This window comes from Anopheles coluzzii, chromosome 2 (assembly GCF_943734685.1).
Source record: "Anopheles coluzzii chromosome 2, AcolN3, whole genome shotgun sequence".
Lineage (NCBI taxonomy): Eukaryota > Metazoa > Arthropoda > Insecta > Diptera > Culicidae > Anopheles > Anopheles coluzzii.
The window spans coordinates 115,703,819-115,720,943 of NC_064670.1; the positions used below are offsets into that span (position 1 = coordinate 115,703,819).

At 45.9% G+C, this 17,125-nt stretch overlaps 2 protein-coding genes across 2 annotated transcripts; both read left to right on the forward strand.

Annotated features, from left to right (window-relative positions):
* LOC120947434 (larval cuticle protein A2B-like) lies at positions 1-933 on the forward strand. The gene is made up of 2 exons (XM_040362760.2): positions 1-561; positions 632-933. Exons 1-2 carry the CDS (start codon positions 309-311, stop codon positions 835-837), a joined length of 459 nt encoding a protein of 152 aa, XP_040218694.1. The 5' UTR covers positions 1-308; the 3' UTR covers positions 838-933.
* A 1,318-nt stretch (positions 934-2,251) lies between these two features.
* Positions 2,252-11,678, forward strand: LOC120947438 (cuticle protein 8). The gene is made up of 4 exons (XM_040362763.2): positions 2,252-2,941; positions 10,060-10,173; positions 11,041-11,233; positions 11,309-11,678. Exons 2-4 carry the CDS (start codon positions 10,060-10,062, stop codon positions 11,416-11,418), a joined length of 417 nt encoding a protein of 138 aa, XP_040218697.2. The 5' UTR covers positions 2,252-2,941; the 3' UTR covers positions 11,419-11,678.
* The last annotated feature ends 5,447 nt before the right edge of the window (positions 11,679-17,125 follow it).

Here is a 17,125-nt window from a genome sequence, read left to right on the forward strand (position 1 = left end):
ACACAACACTTGACCTTGATCGATTCGTGACTGCAGTCCATTGATGAAAGTAAGGCACCGTTTGCTCAAGTTCAAGAATTAAGGTCTAGCCCAAGAACACCCAGCCCAACCGTCGCGATCATCGAACCGTGTCGGAACAGTTCACCCACTTTCTACTAACCCTTCGGCATAGGTTGCCCACAGCATTACACCACCCTGTGCAGTAACGTTTGGCAATTCTTATAAAAGCAATGTAACTCCAAACATACATCATCAGTTTGGAAGCTTCTTCAAACACGCGGGTGCATCCTCAAAAAACAGCAGCCAACATGTTCAAACTCTTCACAATTATTTGCCTTGTTGCGTTCGTGCACGGTGCACACATCAAACAGTCGGCGGTAAAGCACAAACCACGACAGGCAAGCTACCAGCTCGAGGAAGTCGATGCGGGCAAGGAGCTAATCGAGGAGTCGCAGGACTACTACGCCTACCCGAAGTATCAGTTCGAGTACGGTGTCAAGGATCCGCTGACGGGCGATCACAAGAGCCAGTGGGAAATGCGAGACGGTGACATCGTGAAGGGTAAGTTGTGGCACACGGTGAGGTCAGGGAACAAAGGTCCAGAATCATTGTGCTGATGCTCTTAATCCAGGATCGTACACGCTGGATGAACCGGACGGTACACAGCGCATCGTCGAGTATCGGGCGGACGATCGGAATGGGTTCGAAGCGATCGTGAAAAAGATCGGCAAACCAAAGCATCCGGAGGAGTTGGGCAAGCAGCTGGCGGTAAAGCAGGCAGCAGACACCCACCATATCGTCGGGCAGAGTTACAGCAAGCTGAAGAAGTTCAGCTGATTCGAAAGACCTAGACCCTTTTGATTTCGTGATGTTGTCATAATGGAATTTACATAGAAAATAAACCCAGTTCAAGCGGATTCCGCTTCAATAGTCTGTGCATTGTGCTGATGTTGTTTTTTTATGGTAGTAGTAGTGAGGATGAAGAATCTATCGGCAGGAATCCGGTTGGTGAAGGCAATAGAATTGGAGATGGAAGCTGGCAAATCTAGTCGTCGTGGTAACGATTTGTAACGCACAGCGTGTGGGTATTGAGCGACAATCGACACATGGTCGTGTATGCTATAGAAATCCGAAGAATGTCACGCTGCGATAGGTGGTCGAGGAGGCGTCTTTATTCGCCGCAAAATGTTGGGTTTTGATTAATAGCTTTTTTGCAGCATGAAGTGCATGGTTTAATTAACATGTTAACCATGTTCCACGCTACCATTTTGTCTGGAAATACGTTGTGCATTGTAATTTAACATGTTTATGCCAGTTTAGATCAGCTAGTAGGTCATGAATGATCCATTCAATCCAAGATCTCTATAACTGCTCAAAAATGGATGATCATCCAAATCCGTTTAACGTTATTTATCTTCACTCTTTAATGTGTATCTTCCACAAAACCTTGAGCATACTTTGCAGTAGTTACTCACAATTAAGCTTCGAACATAATTATGAAAACAGTTGTGACGCTTACCAGCCTTATAGTTAACCATACTGGGCAGCCTCAACTGAAGGTTACTATGTACCGCACATAACAGAACAACGCACGCGTTTTGTCCACTGCCGACCGCACCGAAATGCCCAACAACCATCACCTTTCGTACCGAGACAGAGTCCTTCGACATTGTAGTCACTACGCGAAGCGGTACAGCCCGTTGATTACTTCATTGTGGCATCTTCGTGTGGCCTCTCCCCCACTCGACTGGTGAGTGTGAGCGCAAAAGTACGGAGCGTAGCTCATCTGCCAAGTGTCTTCGATATTATCTCATATTTTAGATGTACACAGCGTTTGGAATTAAAAAAACACAGTAATAGCTAGCAACCACTCTCACACACACCGAGGTAACTGTGTTCCTGCTGGGATGTGTGACGACGTGCTGCTCACGTTGCTGGGCCCCATCACTGCGGTTGGTTGGCGGGTTGGTTGGTTGGTGTCCATCATCAGCCTGCTCACCTGCTAGTACGGCACGATCGTTCTCCCCAGCACGCCGGAGGTTAAGACCGGTGATCGCGCTTCGCTTGATGCTCACCACGATGCTGCGCTGATTGCGTTCCATTGCGCTTGGAGGCGCCTCCTTCAAACACCAATCCCCTTTCTTGCGGCTCCTTCGCCAATTGCTAATCGTTTCATCGGAGATACTTCTAAAAGCGCCGTCTCGCTCCCTCGCTTAATGGAGCGAAGATTGCCAGCCCTAGCCCGGATCCTAATGGCCGTGGCGTGCGGTCGCGATCCTAGGCGCACCATCACGCCACAATTCAATGTACAAATTCACACACACACACACTCACATAAACATGTACATCATCGCATTCGATTCGAACAATTTCCTCTCGCGGCACTCGGGAGGGTGCGCATCGGAAAACCTAATTTTGTGCTGCTGCTCCAGACGAACGGCAGGCAGAGTTTCATCATCCATCGATCGATCGATCGGTGTCGTCGTCATTGCAAATCGTCGCTCCGGTTGCGACATCAGCCCATTCAGCCGCGGTGTAGGGTGTCCCAAAACAAGGCACCGTCCGTATCAGCTACTGAAGGCGTCTGTGTGTTGACGTTTCGAAGAAAAGGAAGAAAACGGAGGGAAAGAAAGCTCGCAAGGAGGAGTTGTAAGTGAGCTATTAGCAGGCAAAAGAATAGCGAATCTTAGTGTCGTAGACCATTGCAGTATCGCAGACGAACACACACAAAAAAAAAACTCAATTAGTGCTTCCAGGTGCTTTTAATGGTGATGTTTGATAGTGTTGATAGTGTGTAGAGGCCAGCTCAACCACAACCAAGGCAATCGATTGCACAAAGCCTGTAAAAGTGTTCACGTCTTATTTGCGTCTGTTGTGCCGTTGGTGTATCTTGAAACATCTTTCGTCAGAAGTTCTTTACCCGTTGGCAAGAAAAGGCAAGGTGAGTGATTGTAACATGCCCAATCCGCAACGAAGTCCCTGTGCAACTACTACTAAACTTGCCTTCACCGAAAACGTGCCACCTGGTAGTAAGCAGATGAAACATAAAGTACGTGATTGATTGCCGTCACCGTCATTCCCATCCTGTTACCTATTCTCTCTCACTCGCCCCTGCCCGGTGAGAGCAAACCGAACAGTCTTCTTGATTTATGAACCACAATGATTGCAAAACGACAAATTCACCGCAGGATTTAATCCGTTCCGAATGACTCTACGGTGGCTGATGAAGTGCAGTGGAATCAACCCATTCATTGAAAGCTTGCTGGGGGGTGAACTTTACAGCTACGGCTTTATCGTTGTTTCGTGCAGAAAATCTTAGCTCACAGTTATGATGGATTATTAGCTACGGCGCCGTGGATGGGAAGTTGGTTGTGCTGTCACTCGTTAGGGTAATTGAAATCGAGTGAAAAGCTTTCATAAAAAATCACGATACTCTCAATCACGTTGATATTTTCCCATTGACCACCGAGCGAGCCGATGGGGACTGGGAAAATGGTTCAAACCAGGGGCGGAACAATTATCAGCTGCAACGTTTGTTGTGTGATAACGACTATCGTTGGAAAATTATGAAAAATATATTAATCACGATTCATGGTGGGCACCGTTTTCTGGTCGATAAAAATGGAAATTTCTATTTTCACCAGTCATTAATTTTGTCGATAGCTTTTTGCGCCAAATCCGGAACACAATTGCCGCATGGTTGAAGCATTGTGTACTGGAGCATCGTTTTAAAGCGGAGCAAACACGCTCGCTTTGACTGTGAACAACCTTCGCGTAAAATTCACACGTTTCGGCTACGTTTTGTACCACGGATCGAGCAGCTCACCGTTTTTATGAACGTTGTCGTTCGAAGCATTTTGCGGAAAGGGAACATTGGTTCTACGATCATATTTGTTTCATATTCAACGACTAGATGAATGATGAGCCCGAGTGAGGCTGAATGATTCAAACTAGCAATTTGTAGAATTCGTGCACGATTTGATTGGAGTGCTTCCTACGCTCGGATGTCTCCATGCGAATTGAGTGGTGAATAGATGCTGTACATTCGGCGCTGCTGTTGCCAGACATGAGCCTTTGCAGTGAAGTGTGGCTTAAAGTAATATTTATTGAACGAAACGTACGATGCTCCCTCCAGTAGGTACGATTCGTGCTACCACACGACTATTTACTTGTAAGCGTACGGGCACTGCTTTAGTGGTCGTGACGATTGGCACGTGTACTGCCAACCACATTGTGATGTGATTGTTCTATACCATTAAGTTAATGGGAATCATTTCTGGAGCTACCATATTTTCGACAAGGTTAGACGATTGAAGCAACTACCTTGTTAAAATTCAAACGCAATTTGTGCGGTTTACACAAACAAACAATGTTTTGGTGATTTATGACTCGTAACTTAATTTGAAATATGAAATCTATGTAATATGGGGCATGTGATTAACATTTTAAGGACTTTTTATGTATTTGGATTAATACATCTGTGTATTCGGAACTAAAAATGCATTTTAAATAGAAATTTAGCACAAAAAACTACAACGCGTCTGCAGGCGACGAACCGACACGTCTGTACACCCTGCAACAATGTATCGAGCTGTGCCTTAAAATTAATCAACAAAATGAATTATTCATTTGCCCCAGCCCCTTTCCTAAATTAACCAACAAACCCCAAAACAACCTGTCCGGCCATTTTCAATTAACGCTAAATGGTTAGCTTCCTTTAACAGCGAGCCTTTCATCCGGTACACACCATACTGTACCTTCCCCTTTCGAAGCCGTAATAGACAACGCCCTACAGTGACTTATCATCGTCAACTCGGTGAACCTTCACAGACGGGTACTTCATCATCGGTGCACCGAGCCCGATCGACGTACTCTACCGGCACCTGCGCAGATCGAGTGTGCTGATCGTTGCATAAAACTATTTTTATGAGATTTTAAAAAGATTTACGATCTATTTCGGCATGATTCAAACACCAGTTCGTGTGGAACAGTGTGAAGAGATTTTTTTTTTTCGCCGCTTGCCTCTCCACTCGCTATAATGTATCCTTATCGGTCCGTTTGAAACGACTGATCCGGTGAGTCGATCGCATCATGTTAGCCGTTTAGCGATCGATAAATGATGCGGGCCGCTTGGGGTGGTGTGGAAAATTGTACCCTATCGGGAGTGAATCAAGCTCCGGCTCCGGTGCGGTTGCAAATCGGCTTCAATCAACAGACACGAAGACTTACCCCAGTCCAAACTGGCGTGGCGCTCCAATGCAAGCCCAGTGGGTTGATAAATTGTTAATAACCCAACCATAAAAGAAAATTTATTAGCCCGCAAGGTTCGAGATGGCGAACTGCTGCCGAGCAGTTCGAAGTGCAGTTGGCGATTTTGTGCAGCGCCGACCGGTTACGTACCGGGACGGGCTGTTTCGTTTTTCCCTCCCCACGGAATCACGTGTCGCAAGCGATGCAACCGATAGCCTTACGGGCGGAAGGCCGTCAGCGTGCGCCTCAAATGGCCGGAAAATGGACACAACCTAAATTTTCCAAATCGCTTCAATCCTGAATTGGTTGCGGCGGTGCCTGGGCAGTACCATTATCGCAGCAGTACGTTAGGATCTTCATGTTCGCAGCTGTGGACGTACTTAACACCTGAATCTGGCCAGTGATTTGGTCACGTTCTGCTACGGAGCACTAGCCCCCGTCACTAGTGGCCAAATCAGCGCCTTAACACTTGCTGCAATAAGCGGTGAGCAAATCGATCTCTTCCCCTGGAGAGTATGGTTAGCTGCTTTAGTCACTTGTAAAACGATCGACATCCATTCCCTTCGATCGCGTTTCGTTGCAGTTCGAGCGTAAAGCTTAGCACGTGTAATAGTGATGGTCGATTTTTTGTACCAACCTACTCGCGATGTGGTCTATGTGATCTTCAATCGTGCGCCAATTAGTGTTTCAATTTACATGCAAATAAATATCACGCCATAGTCCCTTCCCTTTCGAAGTTAATTTGTGTTAAAAGAACGAAAAGCGTGCTCATTAATGACGTCAATCCGATTTTGAAAAATATTGCATACGACGTTTACTGATGAAGTAATTCTGTTCGACTAGAGGCAGTAGCGGTTTATGCGTTGTAAAATCTACATGTTTAATGATGGAATAGAATGTCTATGCTTCTGTGGCAGGTAAGGATATAGAAAACCTACCGTACTAAATCATTTCACTCATTTTACATCTCAGCAAATGCTCGCAAGAAATATTTTGCGGTGATGATCCGTGGTCTTTCCTGTGACCTTTCCTACACAGCTAACCCTGAACCAAAAGATACCAGCCGGCAGCCCCGCCATTAGCCGGCACTGGTCAAAACATTAATTATAACGGATTAATTTGCTGCACCGAAACGGCATTGTGTTGACCACAAATGTTCGGTGCCGGGGCAAGGCATCAGAGAGCACCCAAAAAAACGCATGACCTTCGCTGCATCCACACGGACGAACGATGGCGATACGCTTCAGATGGGCCGGACCGAGGCCTCCGGAGCCGGCCCTCCGGAAAGTAATTAACATTTGAGAGCATCGTTCCGCACGAGCACAATGGTTGACGTTGTGGAATACAGTTTTTTTCCCTCCATCCAAGTAATACACACGGCTAGATCGCAGCTTTACGATCAATCCATCCATCAAGTTCCCTCGCAGGTGTGAAAAGGGTTCATGAACTCTTCGCAAGGCGATACGGTTTGTACGGCTGGCAGCACCTAACCCATAGGTCAGCGCAATAACGGTGCTGATGTTTATCAGTAAATTGACGACCCGTATGGTTGGAGCCCAAGAGTCACATACATGCTCATAATAGGTTACGAAAATGCATACTCGACGACAAAGATTAATATGTAACGATATGGTAAAACAGGTAATCTGACATGTTGAGGGAAGACAAAATAGGAGGTTTGACGCTTGAAAGTATTGTCCATTTATCATTGCACACAGATAACTTTTATGGTAGTTTCGGATCCGTAAGGTTCATATCATTAGGCAAGTTTAAAGTATTTCAGGAATACCACAACAAAAATGTGTGAAAATCTTACTTTTCATGACTCAGTTTAAAGCCATGTGACAAAAATTAACTTCTACAAGAAAGTTCTGCTATGTACAGATTACTACAAGATCTTTAACGCTGCTCACAATCAAACATCAGCCCTACACTCATTTACAAACAAAAGAACCGATTGAATCTCTTGATGTCTCTCTTCCGTTACGATCTGAAATAGGATCTTAGTACCAGCAAACCACAATCATCAACCCTAAGGCCATCGGTATGACGGGAATGCATTGAAAATATTTCATAAAATCAATTATATTCTCAAAACGATAAATATCTACCATTATGGTAAACTGCTACAGACCTAGCGATGGCGCAATCGTAAACACGCAGGGTGTGACATTTATGAAGCTTCAACCTTGAACATTTCGAACAGAGTAAGCGCACTAAAAACCTGTAGCTACGTACCAGAAAACAACACCCCACGGTAGCAAGATCATCGTAGCCTACTTTGCATGAGAAGAAACAATACAGCACGGTACGGATCGGGACGCAGCAGTAGCTGAAGCGGTGCAAAGTGTCCGATGTGCGAGAAATTGAACGCGACACCGTATCGCGCTCGATCGCATCAGATCTCCTGCATCGCGGTAGCGAATATACGATCTCTCAGTCTCTCTGTGGAAATTGGTTCATCTCGGCTGAAACAAGCGAGCTCGCACGGTTCTCCAAGCACCCGTTACCTTTGCTTCAGTCCCTGCAACACTGTCAAAGAGCTCGATCGTCCTTGAGTGGCTTATTATTTTGCACATGGAAGTTGGCAACGGCACAGCCAACTTCAATGCCAAGTTCATACGGCGTCGTAAGAAATGGTATTGCGAACGATGGCACCACAAAAAAAAACAAACCAAGCAGCACCAAACCAGTACCGAGTGAGGTGGGTAGAGAAATACAAACCCCCCAGGGGAAGTGATTCCGGCCCACCAAACTGCCCGAGGGAATCGAGCAAAACCGTTCACCCCGAGAGAACGCTAGCAGATGGTAAGTTTCTGCAGGAGGAAGAACGCAAAAAATGGCATCATTAATGATTGATCATTAAGTGTGCGCCAGGAAGCAGTTGAGCGACTAAAAAAGCACATCCCCTAGAATGACAGCAACTGTTCCGTTTGCTCGTGTCACTCGCGGGTGGGAAGCAAACGTGATAGATGGAGATGGAGTAGTAAAGAAGACGTTCATCAACATGTCTTCAACACGTCAAAGCTGCTGCTGGCGGCATCTAACGAGCTTCAATATATCCTAATAAGCCACCGCTAGCAAGAGGGTCGTTATAGGTAGGCGCAAAAAAAAAGTAGACGCTTTGATGTTCCGTTTCCTGTAAACAAACAATCGCTCAATCTCGCACCTTCTAGCAGCGAAGGGAAAAACCCTCCAAGGAGTTCAGCAACCTGCACCTGTCATTCGTCATGGAGTTGTACATTGATCCGCTGTAGCTGCATGCGGTGATGGGTATCAGACAATCAAGAACCATTTTATTCGTGCCGGTAGGCTTAGCTTCGCCTGCGGGCAGATGAGCTTGCTGCTGGGATCGTGACGCGCACTAAATCTGTAGTAGAGTTAAGCGATTTTCTTTTATGGTTCCGTACCCGTTAGAATGAATCATTGACCAAGGAAGGTTAAAAGCATCGATTGAAGAAGGAGATAATGAGTATTTGTGAAGCAAAACAGCTTGATTCAGTCGTGCTGTGTTTAATGCGACTAGCAAGATTGATCTTTTAAATATCTTAGAATCTAGAAAATGCCGAATTTAATTCAAACTTGAAAGATAAATTATAACTCTACCATTCAATTGAGTCACTAAGCAGCATTTCAAAGCAAAATAAACCATAATGTAGTGATGAGTCATTCATTCCCCAAAAATTCCAGTCGTTAAATATTAAAACAATAAACAACATTCAATAAATAAAACGTTCCAGTTCGTATGCCTCACAGGGTTTGGTTGAATCATACAGCACTGGTTTCACAATTGAAACCGTGCAATAAACATCCAAGAGTCAGGGCTTTAATTTAATCAAACTCAGCAGCACAACAGCCGAAAAAATCCCAATCGCAAAAAGCTGAACTTTAGCGTCCGATCAATCAAATCCAATATTCTGCAAACACTACCAAAACGACACTGTCGGAAGCGGGATAAATACCTCATCCAAATGTCAGACCCATTTGGAGCTACCCACGCACGGAATGGTTAGCCGAATTTTGATCCTCCACCACACATACTCTATAGTAGCTCCTGGCACTGGGCAGGACATTGGGATACTTCGGGCTCATTGCGCCGTATTTAATTCACGCAAAGGTGACAACCACAATTCAAGCTGCTTAACGAGACGCTTCAGAGGAGAGGGGAAATTTGAAGCATTACACGCTGGCGGGAAGCAAGAACACACATCGCACAACGTAAACAATGTAAACCAGCTTTTCTCCATTCCTCCACGGCTCGCAGGGCAAATACCAAGGTCAATGCTGAAATTCGGGAGCAAGTGAGCGGAAACGACGCATCGTCTTTGCCGAGCAGAGGTAAATGACACACAGGCGCGCTCAGTGCCCCGTTTCGCGCAAGTCTATGAACTTTAACGATACAGCAAGCGACGAACCGAACGCGCGGCGCGAGATGTTTTTGCCGCAGCATGCCTTTATGACAGGAAGGAGAACATTTTTCATCCATTGTTGTTGGCGGGAGTTGTTTATGTACGCGATCGTACGGGCACACGATCGTTTGAGAACGTTTTATTTAAAGCCTCATTCTCGTATGATTAACGCAAAATGATAAAATCAAGCGTTCTTGCGTTCCATTTGGAACCGAGACTGGTTCTTGAATCGGAGATGAGGGACAAAGGGATGAAACTGAATTTATCGCAGCACGTCCATCTAGTAGCATTAAAATTTCGCATGTACGCGTCCACATTTGGGCAGTGACGTGTGCATGTTTTAAAAACAGCTAAAAATAATTCTTCTTCTAAGCCTGCCCTTATCTCTATCTCGTTCCAGATGAACCTGTTTCCAACGGCTGCCTGTATGTGGCTCGTGGCACACCTCTGCGCCCTGCTGACAGCCGGCGATCACTTGGTCGAGTTCGTGTCAAATTACCAACAGAATGCTGAGGTAATGGTGGTGGGCCGGGAAAGAAATCAAGAAAACGCTAGCAGAGAAAAAGACTTGCTTCCTTACGTCAGGTGTAAATAACGCGATACGAATTACATATCAAATAATAATTAAGGTACAAGTTTGCTTATCTGGGCACCCCTTTCAACCCCTTCTGATACCGGTTGGGGAATGTAAAGAGCAATTTTTCCTCAGCGATCTCGGCAGCATCTAGTGCCGCGTTTTACTCAATCTGTAGCTGTACGTTCAATATTGGCTACCCTTGCACTGCCAATAAATCAAACCATGTGCCGTGTGAGCGCTCTTTAGCTGGATCGAAATAAATGGAGAGCAATGGACGAACAGAAAAATGGTACCCATGCACCCTTTCGGTCGGGCGTCACTGCACCAGCGCCACGGTTGCAGTGGTCTGAACTTTTCGTCGAGAATTTACGACGCTTAAATTACTTTCAATTAGCGAAAGCGCACATATCTCCATGAGGCCATGCGTTCAAAAACTAGAGGCAGAGAGATAGAGAGATATAGGCAAAAAAGAGAGAGAGAGCGAATGCAATGTGTAGTAAATCACACAAGATCACATAGTGTAGGGTTCAGTGCGATACGCCCGATCGTGGTTGGTGACCAGAACTCGCCGGTGGCAGTCAATTTGCGTGCTTCGCATTTCGCTTACCCTTGCTGGCGGACTTTTTTGAGGTAATAGGGTGCTATCTGCAGGGCGGCTTTGAGATCGCCCGTAATTATGTTTCAATTAGGAAACTGAGAAGCTTATTAATTGGACCGTGCCCTGAGAGCGAAACGAAAAATGAACCACATTTCCAAAGCCGCCCGAGGGACAGCTTACTAAATGGTCTGGCTTAATTGTTACAGATTGATTACTCCTTTCGGTATTACATCGATCATCCGCCTTCCGGGGTGTCGTTCGATCACTGGGAGAATCGAAAGGGTGACCACGTGCACGGCGGTTACGGTGTGCTGGAGCCGGGCGGATTCGTACGCACCGTACACTACGAGGTCGACGGCGATAGTGGCTTTCGGACGGTTATCAAAACAACTGCGCCAGGTAAATTGATTGTTGGCCAACAGAGAACCCATTTCACGTCTATGCTAACTTATACGCCGTGTCGTATGCTTACAGGAAGCTCTCAGCAGTACAACATACACACCGGAGGAAAAAGGACGCCTCCTCCGCAGCCACTTTGGAACACCAAACCTGTCGCCTTCGTGCAGGGCGTCCATAAATCGTAGCCGAGCCCTTGGATGCGACGATACTGAGCATCTCGCGAGCTTTACACGCGATCCCAGCGTCCATTCGGGTTGGGACAAGTTGCATCATAGTAGGATAAATCCGTGTAAAGCCTTGTCTTGCACCATCCAGCTGGAAGATGAATATTTTAGAGTTTACCAATGTTGTCCTCTTCTGTCTGACACAGGTCAATGCTAGTTGATAAGTTGTGTGTATGTTTTCATGCTAATAAATTAGATGTTTCTACCTACTGCCTCGGAAACGGAAACCGAAAATATGTTTTCTATATGTGTCGATTTAATTTGCAGTGTTGGAAGCTTTTTCGTTTCGAATCGATTGGCGATTTTTATCGTACCAACTGTGACTTTTGTATACGCACTATAATTATACAGCAAAAAGGTAAAGGTCAGCATTTATGATTAATAGCTGCGTATTAATTCTATTTTTAACAAAACCTTGAAATTTTCCTAAAGATCCTCAAGGTATTTTAACACTTTTAACACTGATTATTGCGTTTCTTTTGCAAGTATTTTTAAAATCATCATCTAATCGACTTCCAAGTAAAACGTATTTCTTGGCTCAGTTTATTTTAATGATCGATTAAAAATATTTATGAAGGACATAGGCAAAAAAAAGCACTGCGATCATCGTCAAAAACTCTCTCATGTAAACGCGCCAATACCCTCCGATACCCTGTGCGACCAGCATAGAAGCTCCCATCCAAAATATTCCCATCCGAACGGACAACGTCAGTCGATTTTTGCACCATTCATCATACGTACTGATTCGCCACGAGCTAGCGATCAAAATACATTAAGTTCAAGGGCAAAGCGGTTACCGAAACCGCTAAAACCGAGTTCAATCAACTGTTGACGTACGGGAGATCAATCGATCGATAGTGAACAGCAAAAAAGTAGACAGACAGCCACTTCCCCAGCCGCAAAATCGGGTTTTCGCCGCGATTTTCGACCAAGCGAAAATAAAAATTATACCATTTGTATGGGGCGAACACACACAAACGAATTATGGTTGTTGATTATGGGTGGGAAGATTATGGTTATGACTTCTGTTTCACTCTCACTCACAGGCGATGATGTCCCGTCGCTTTCTCACCAAGTTATTGGCGCAAATCTGTGGTTGTTGCTGCTCTTTCTCGCACGTGAGGGAGTTTTCTTTGTCCTTGTTTTTCCCGTGTGTGACATTGGCTGCGAATCCTCTTGATGCGTTAAAGGAAGTTAAGTTAGTTAAAGGGTAAATTGTTAGATGTAATGGCTCTGGCACACCAAATGATGTACCAATTCGTGCACGTTTATGTGCCACACTGCACCTAAAGCGTTTTGTGACTAACACAACCACAAACACAGTATTATGATGTTTGTAGATTTGGGACATATTTTGGTAAACCTTTTATGGGGTCGAGCAACAATTAAATTCCGCATATTGTATACCCTTTAAACCAAACGGCAATCTGCTGCAATCTTTTCATCGTCACTCTGGTGCTCTCTTCGACCAGCGCCCCGACTCATTGAACGCATGCTGTGATGAGACCGGTTCCTACGAGGCCAGACGAGATCGATTCTTATCCGGACCATTTCCCGGATAGAAAGAACCGACTATTCGATAACGTGATTTGAGTAAGGTTAAGAAGTCGTTTCAGCGCTGTCTACAGCATTGTTCGTTATGTCAAAGAAGAAGAAGAAGAAAAGCGGGAGGCTATGAGCTTGCAATGCCGCACGCGGCCTCGGTACGTGGGGGATGGCGAAATCCCCTGTAGAACAAAGAGAGCAGGGAGATGGCAGGGAACTGTGGGGTCTTATCGGCCACGGGCTGCAATCGCCCAAGTGGTTCCGATGAAGCGCTAGTATGTGGTCAGCGAGTGCGCTAGGTAGTTCGGCAGGCGCCAGTCCGACCCGTGGGTGCAACGAGTTCGAGCCGACACAAATGAACTGGATCGTTTACGGATGGTTCCGACAGAGAAGGATTACGCTGGATCTTTTCCGCGGGGCCCCACGCGGGCGCTTAGTTTGGTTTGGCCTCTGGTTAATCCGCCCCTGCCCGCACCTCACTATTGTTTGCCTTAAGGCTTACGGCAAATACAGTTTAAATTTGTTATTCTAAACTATACTAGCATTATTGAACAGCAATACGAAAGAAAAGGAATGGGAAGGAAAGAAGGAGAAAGGGAGTAAATAAATGGGGAACTAACCAGAGCGGAAGGGAGCGGAGGAGCAGGAAGGGTGATAGTCGAAGAGGTGAGATGAGAAGATGAAAGCGGTGATTGCGTGTAGTAGCGTTTACTGTTCCGAAGCGACGATGGGTTCTAAACAAAGGGGGACGAGAGCGAAGCGAACTGGACGGAGCATACAAGAACGGGGAGGACATACAGGAAGGGAACAACATGCATTTTTTAAGTCGATTTTCTTCCTTCTGTATTGTCCACATTGTCCACATCTATCTTATGAGCTGCGGATCGTACAAAGCTTCTTCATCTTTTTCTTATTTGACACAGTAACCATTGCTTTTCTGCCTGCCTCAGCCACTTCTTTCTTCTTCTTGGCGCAACGACCTACGCGGTCATGCCGGATAGTTAACCGTTTGCTACGATAGACGTCCATACGAGGCTTGAACTCATGGCGAGCATGTTGCTAAGTCGTGCGAGTTGACGTGACCTGTTACTAATTGTTTTACCCCTAGCGAGATACGCACTCCTGGGCCATTAGGATCAAACGGGGCTTGAACGCAGGACGGTCATGTTGTTGTGTTGTGTTCGGGTAGTACGACAACGAGGGGCAGCCAAATCCAGCCAAGCCATCCATAAAATGCGGGGGCGCGTGGAGCAGCTTTGCGAGTGAAAGGACCGGCTGCATCACCGGCAATTGAGGCTCCCGGGAGCCAGTCGCCACAGCCAATCCTCGAGCGCAGCCGCAGTGCTATCGACTATGCATGCAGCATAAACGCCACTTACGCATCCTGCGTCAGGCGAGAGTTGGAGCAAGCAGGGCAAAGCGAGCGAGGCCAAGCCGGGGCGGTTCGCTCCTCGCTTACAGCATCGAGCGAGAGGTGTTACTGTTTCTCTTCCGAACAGTAGACCCCGGTAATTAGGATTAAAAGGGTACACCATGGTGGGTAAATCCTAACCTTCAATCCGTGGGAGGAAGAGAGGAAGGGAGGAGGGGTGGGAGAAGATTAGAGAGTTTGTACATTATTAAAGAAAAAATAATGGAAAGACAATATGTGTTCAATGCTATCCCTCATTTTAATATTTGACCTTCCTTTGGCTTTAACTAAGCATTGGTTGGCTTAACTTGAGCGGACTAGTGCATTGAGTGATCTTTTGTTTGAATTATTTTTTTTTTTGCACAAGTGCAACTAACTACACTAACAAATAACATAAAACCAGTACGAAGCATGCATTCATTCGGTTCGGAAAATAGCTCGAACGGTAAATCGATTCCATCCACACGACAACTTGCGCGTTGATCAAATCCAGATTCGAACGACGGCGCTCTAGCCAACGCGCAATGCATCAGCAGCCAAAAAAAACGGGAAGGAAAAAAACAATAACCACAAGTCAAGCGCGCTCACACAAGGTCAAGCATTCGCCAATAACTGCTGGGAAAACGAAGGAGGTGGGGAAGGACGTCACTGAAAACGCGTATGATCTGGTAGAACGGATAAAGAAGACAGCAGATAAGCGATATCACTCCCACCACCATCATATGAACAGCTGGTGTGATCGCAACTACCGACCAGGAAGGAGTAAGGGGGAGAACAAGATTCATTTTTTTCTAGCCATCCATAATTTTTTTTTGTGGCTGCTATTCGATACAACAACCCTGGGAAATCCGCCACAATTTTTGCCATAAAACCCGTCTAAAAAAGTTCGCTTGGTCGAGTAACCTCTTAAACCGGACGTCGTGTGGACGTCGGGTGGACGTCCACACGACGTCCACACGACGTCGGAAATCTTCAATTTTGTGGCTAGGGAACCCTGGGAAATCCGCCACAATTTTTGCCATAAAACCCGTCTAAAAAAGTTCGCTTGGTCGAGTAACCTCTTAAACCGGACGTCGTGTGGACGTCGGGTGGACGTCCACACGACGTCCACACGACGTCGGAAATCTTCAATTTTGTGGCTAGGGTGGTGGAACGGGTAGCAAAGCTTTTGGTGCAGTGGAGAGCTTTTAAAGCTTTTCAGAAGGAGTTCCCCAGCCGCAAAATCGGGTTTTCGCCGCGATTTTCGACCAAGCGAAAATAAAAATTATGCCATTTGTATGGGGCGAACACACACACACGAATTATGGTTGTTGATTATGGGTGGGAAGATTATGGTAATGACTTCTGTTTCACTCTCGCTCACAGGCGATGATGTTCCGTCGCATTCTCACCAAGTTATTGGCGCAAATCTGTGGTTGTTGCTGCTCTTTCTCGCACGTGAGGGAGTTTTCTTTGTCCTTGTTTTTCCCGTGTGTGACATTGGCTGCGAATCTTCTTGATGCGTTAAAGGAAGTTAAGTTAATTAAAGGGTAAATTGTTAGATGCAATGGCTCTGGCACACCAAATGATGTACCAATTCGTGCACGTTTATGTGCCACACTTGACCTAAAGCGTTTTGTGACTAGCATAACTACAAACACAGTATTATGATGTTTGTAGATTTGGGACATATTTTGGTAAACTTTTTATGCGGTCGAGCAACAATTAAATTCCGCATATTGTATACCCTTTAAACCAAACGGCAATCTGCTGCAATCTTTTCATCGTCACTCTGGTGCTCTCTTCAACCAGCGCCCCGACTCATTGAACGCATGCTGTGATGAGACCGGTTCCTACGAGACCGGACGAGATCGATTCTTATGCGGACCATTCCCCAGATAGCAAGAACCGACTATCCGATAGCGTGATTTTAGTAAGGTTAAGAAGTCGTTTCAGCCCTGTCTACAGCATTGTTCGTTACGTCAAAGAAGAAGAAGAAAATGTGTACGGGAGACTATGAGCTTGCAATGCTGAACGCGGCCTCGATACGTGGGTGATGGCGAAATAACCTGTACAACAAAGAGAGCAGGGAGATGGCAGGGAGCTGTGGGGTCTTATCGGCCACGGGCTGCAATCGCCCAAGTGGTTCCATGAAGCGTTGGTATGTGGTCAGCGAGTGCGCTAGGTAGTTCGGCATTCGCCAATTCGACCCGTGGGTGCAACGAGTTCGAGTCGAAACAAATGAACTGGATCGTTTACGGATGGTTTCGACAAAAAAAGGATTACGAAGGATCCTTTCCTCGGGACCTCACGCGGCCGCTTAGTATGTGTACTGGTTAATCCGCCCGCACTTCACTATTGTTTGCCTTAAGGCTTACGGCAAATACAGTTTACATTTGTTATTCTAAACTATGCTAGCATTATTGAACAGCATTACGAAAGAAAAGGAATGGGAAGGAAAGAAGGAGAAAGGGAGTAAATAAATGGGAAGCTAACAAGAGCGGAAGGAATCGGAGGAGCAGGAAGGGTGATAGTCGAAGAGGTGAGATGAGAAGATGAAAACGGGGAGTAGCGTTTACTGTTCCGAAGCGACGATGGGTTCTAAACAAAGGGGGACGAGAACGAAGCGAACTGGAGGGAGCATACAGGAACGGGGAGGACGTACCGGAAGGGATCAACATGCATTTTTTAAGTCGATTTTCTTCCTTCTGTATTGTCCACATTGTACACATC

Bases quoted from the DNA above. Each gene is read 5' to 3' on its own strand.
- LOC120947434 (XM_040362760.2), top strand. From the start codon at position 309: ATGTTCAAACTCTTCACAATTATTTGCCTTGTTGCGTTCGTGCACGGT. The intron at 562-631 runs GTAAGTTGTGGC...CTCTTAATCCAG, and splicing joins AGACGGTGACATCGTGAAGG to GATCGTACACGCTGGATGAA.
- LOC120947438 (XM_040362763.2), top strand. From the start codon at position 10,060: ATGAACCTGTTTCCAACGGCTGCCTGTATGTGGCTCGTGGCACACCTC. The intron at 10,174-11,040 runs GTAATGGTGGTG...TAATTGTTACAG, and splicing joins ATTACCAACAGAATGCTGAG to ATTGATTACTCCTTTCGGTA. The intron at 11,234-11,308 runs GTAAATTGATTG...GTATGCTTACAG, and splicing joins TATCAAAACAACTGCGCCAG to GAAGCTCTCAGCAGTACAAC.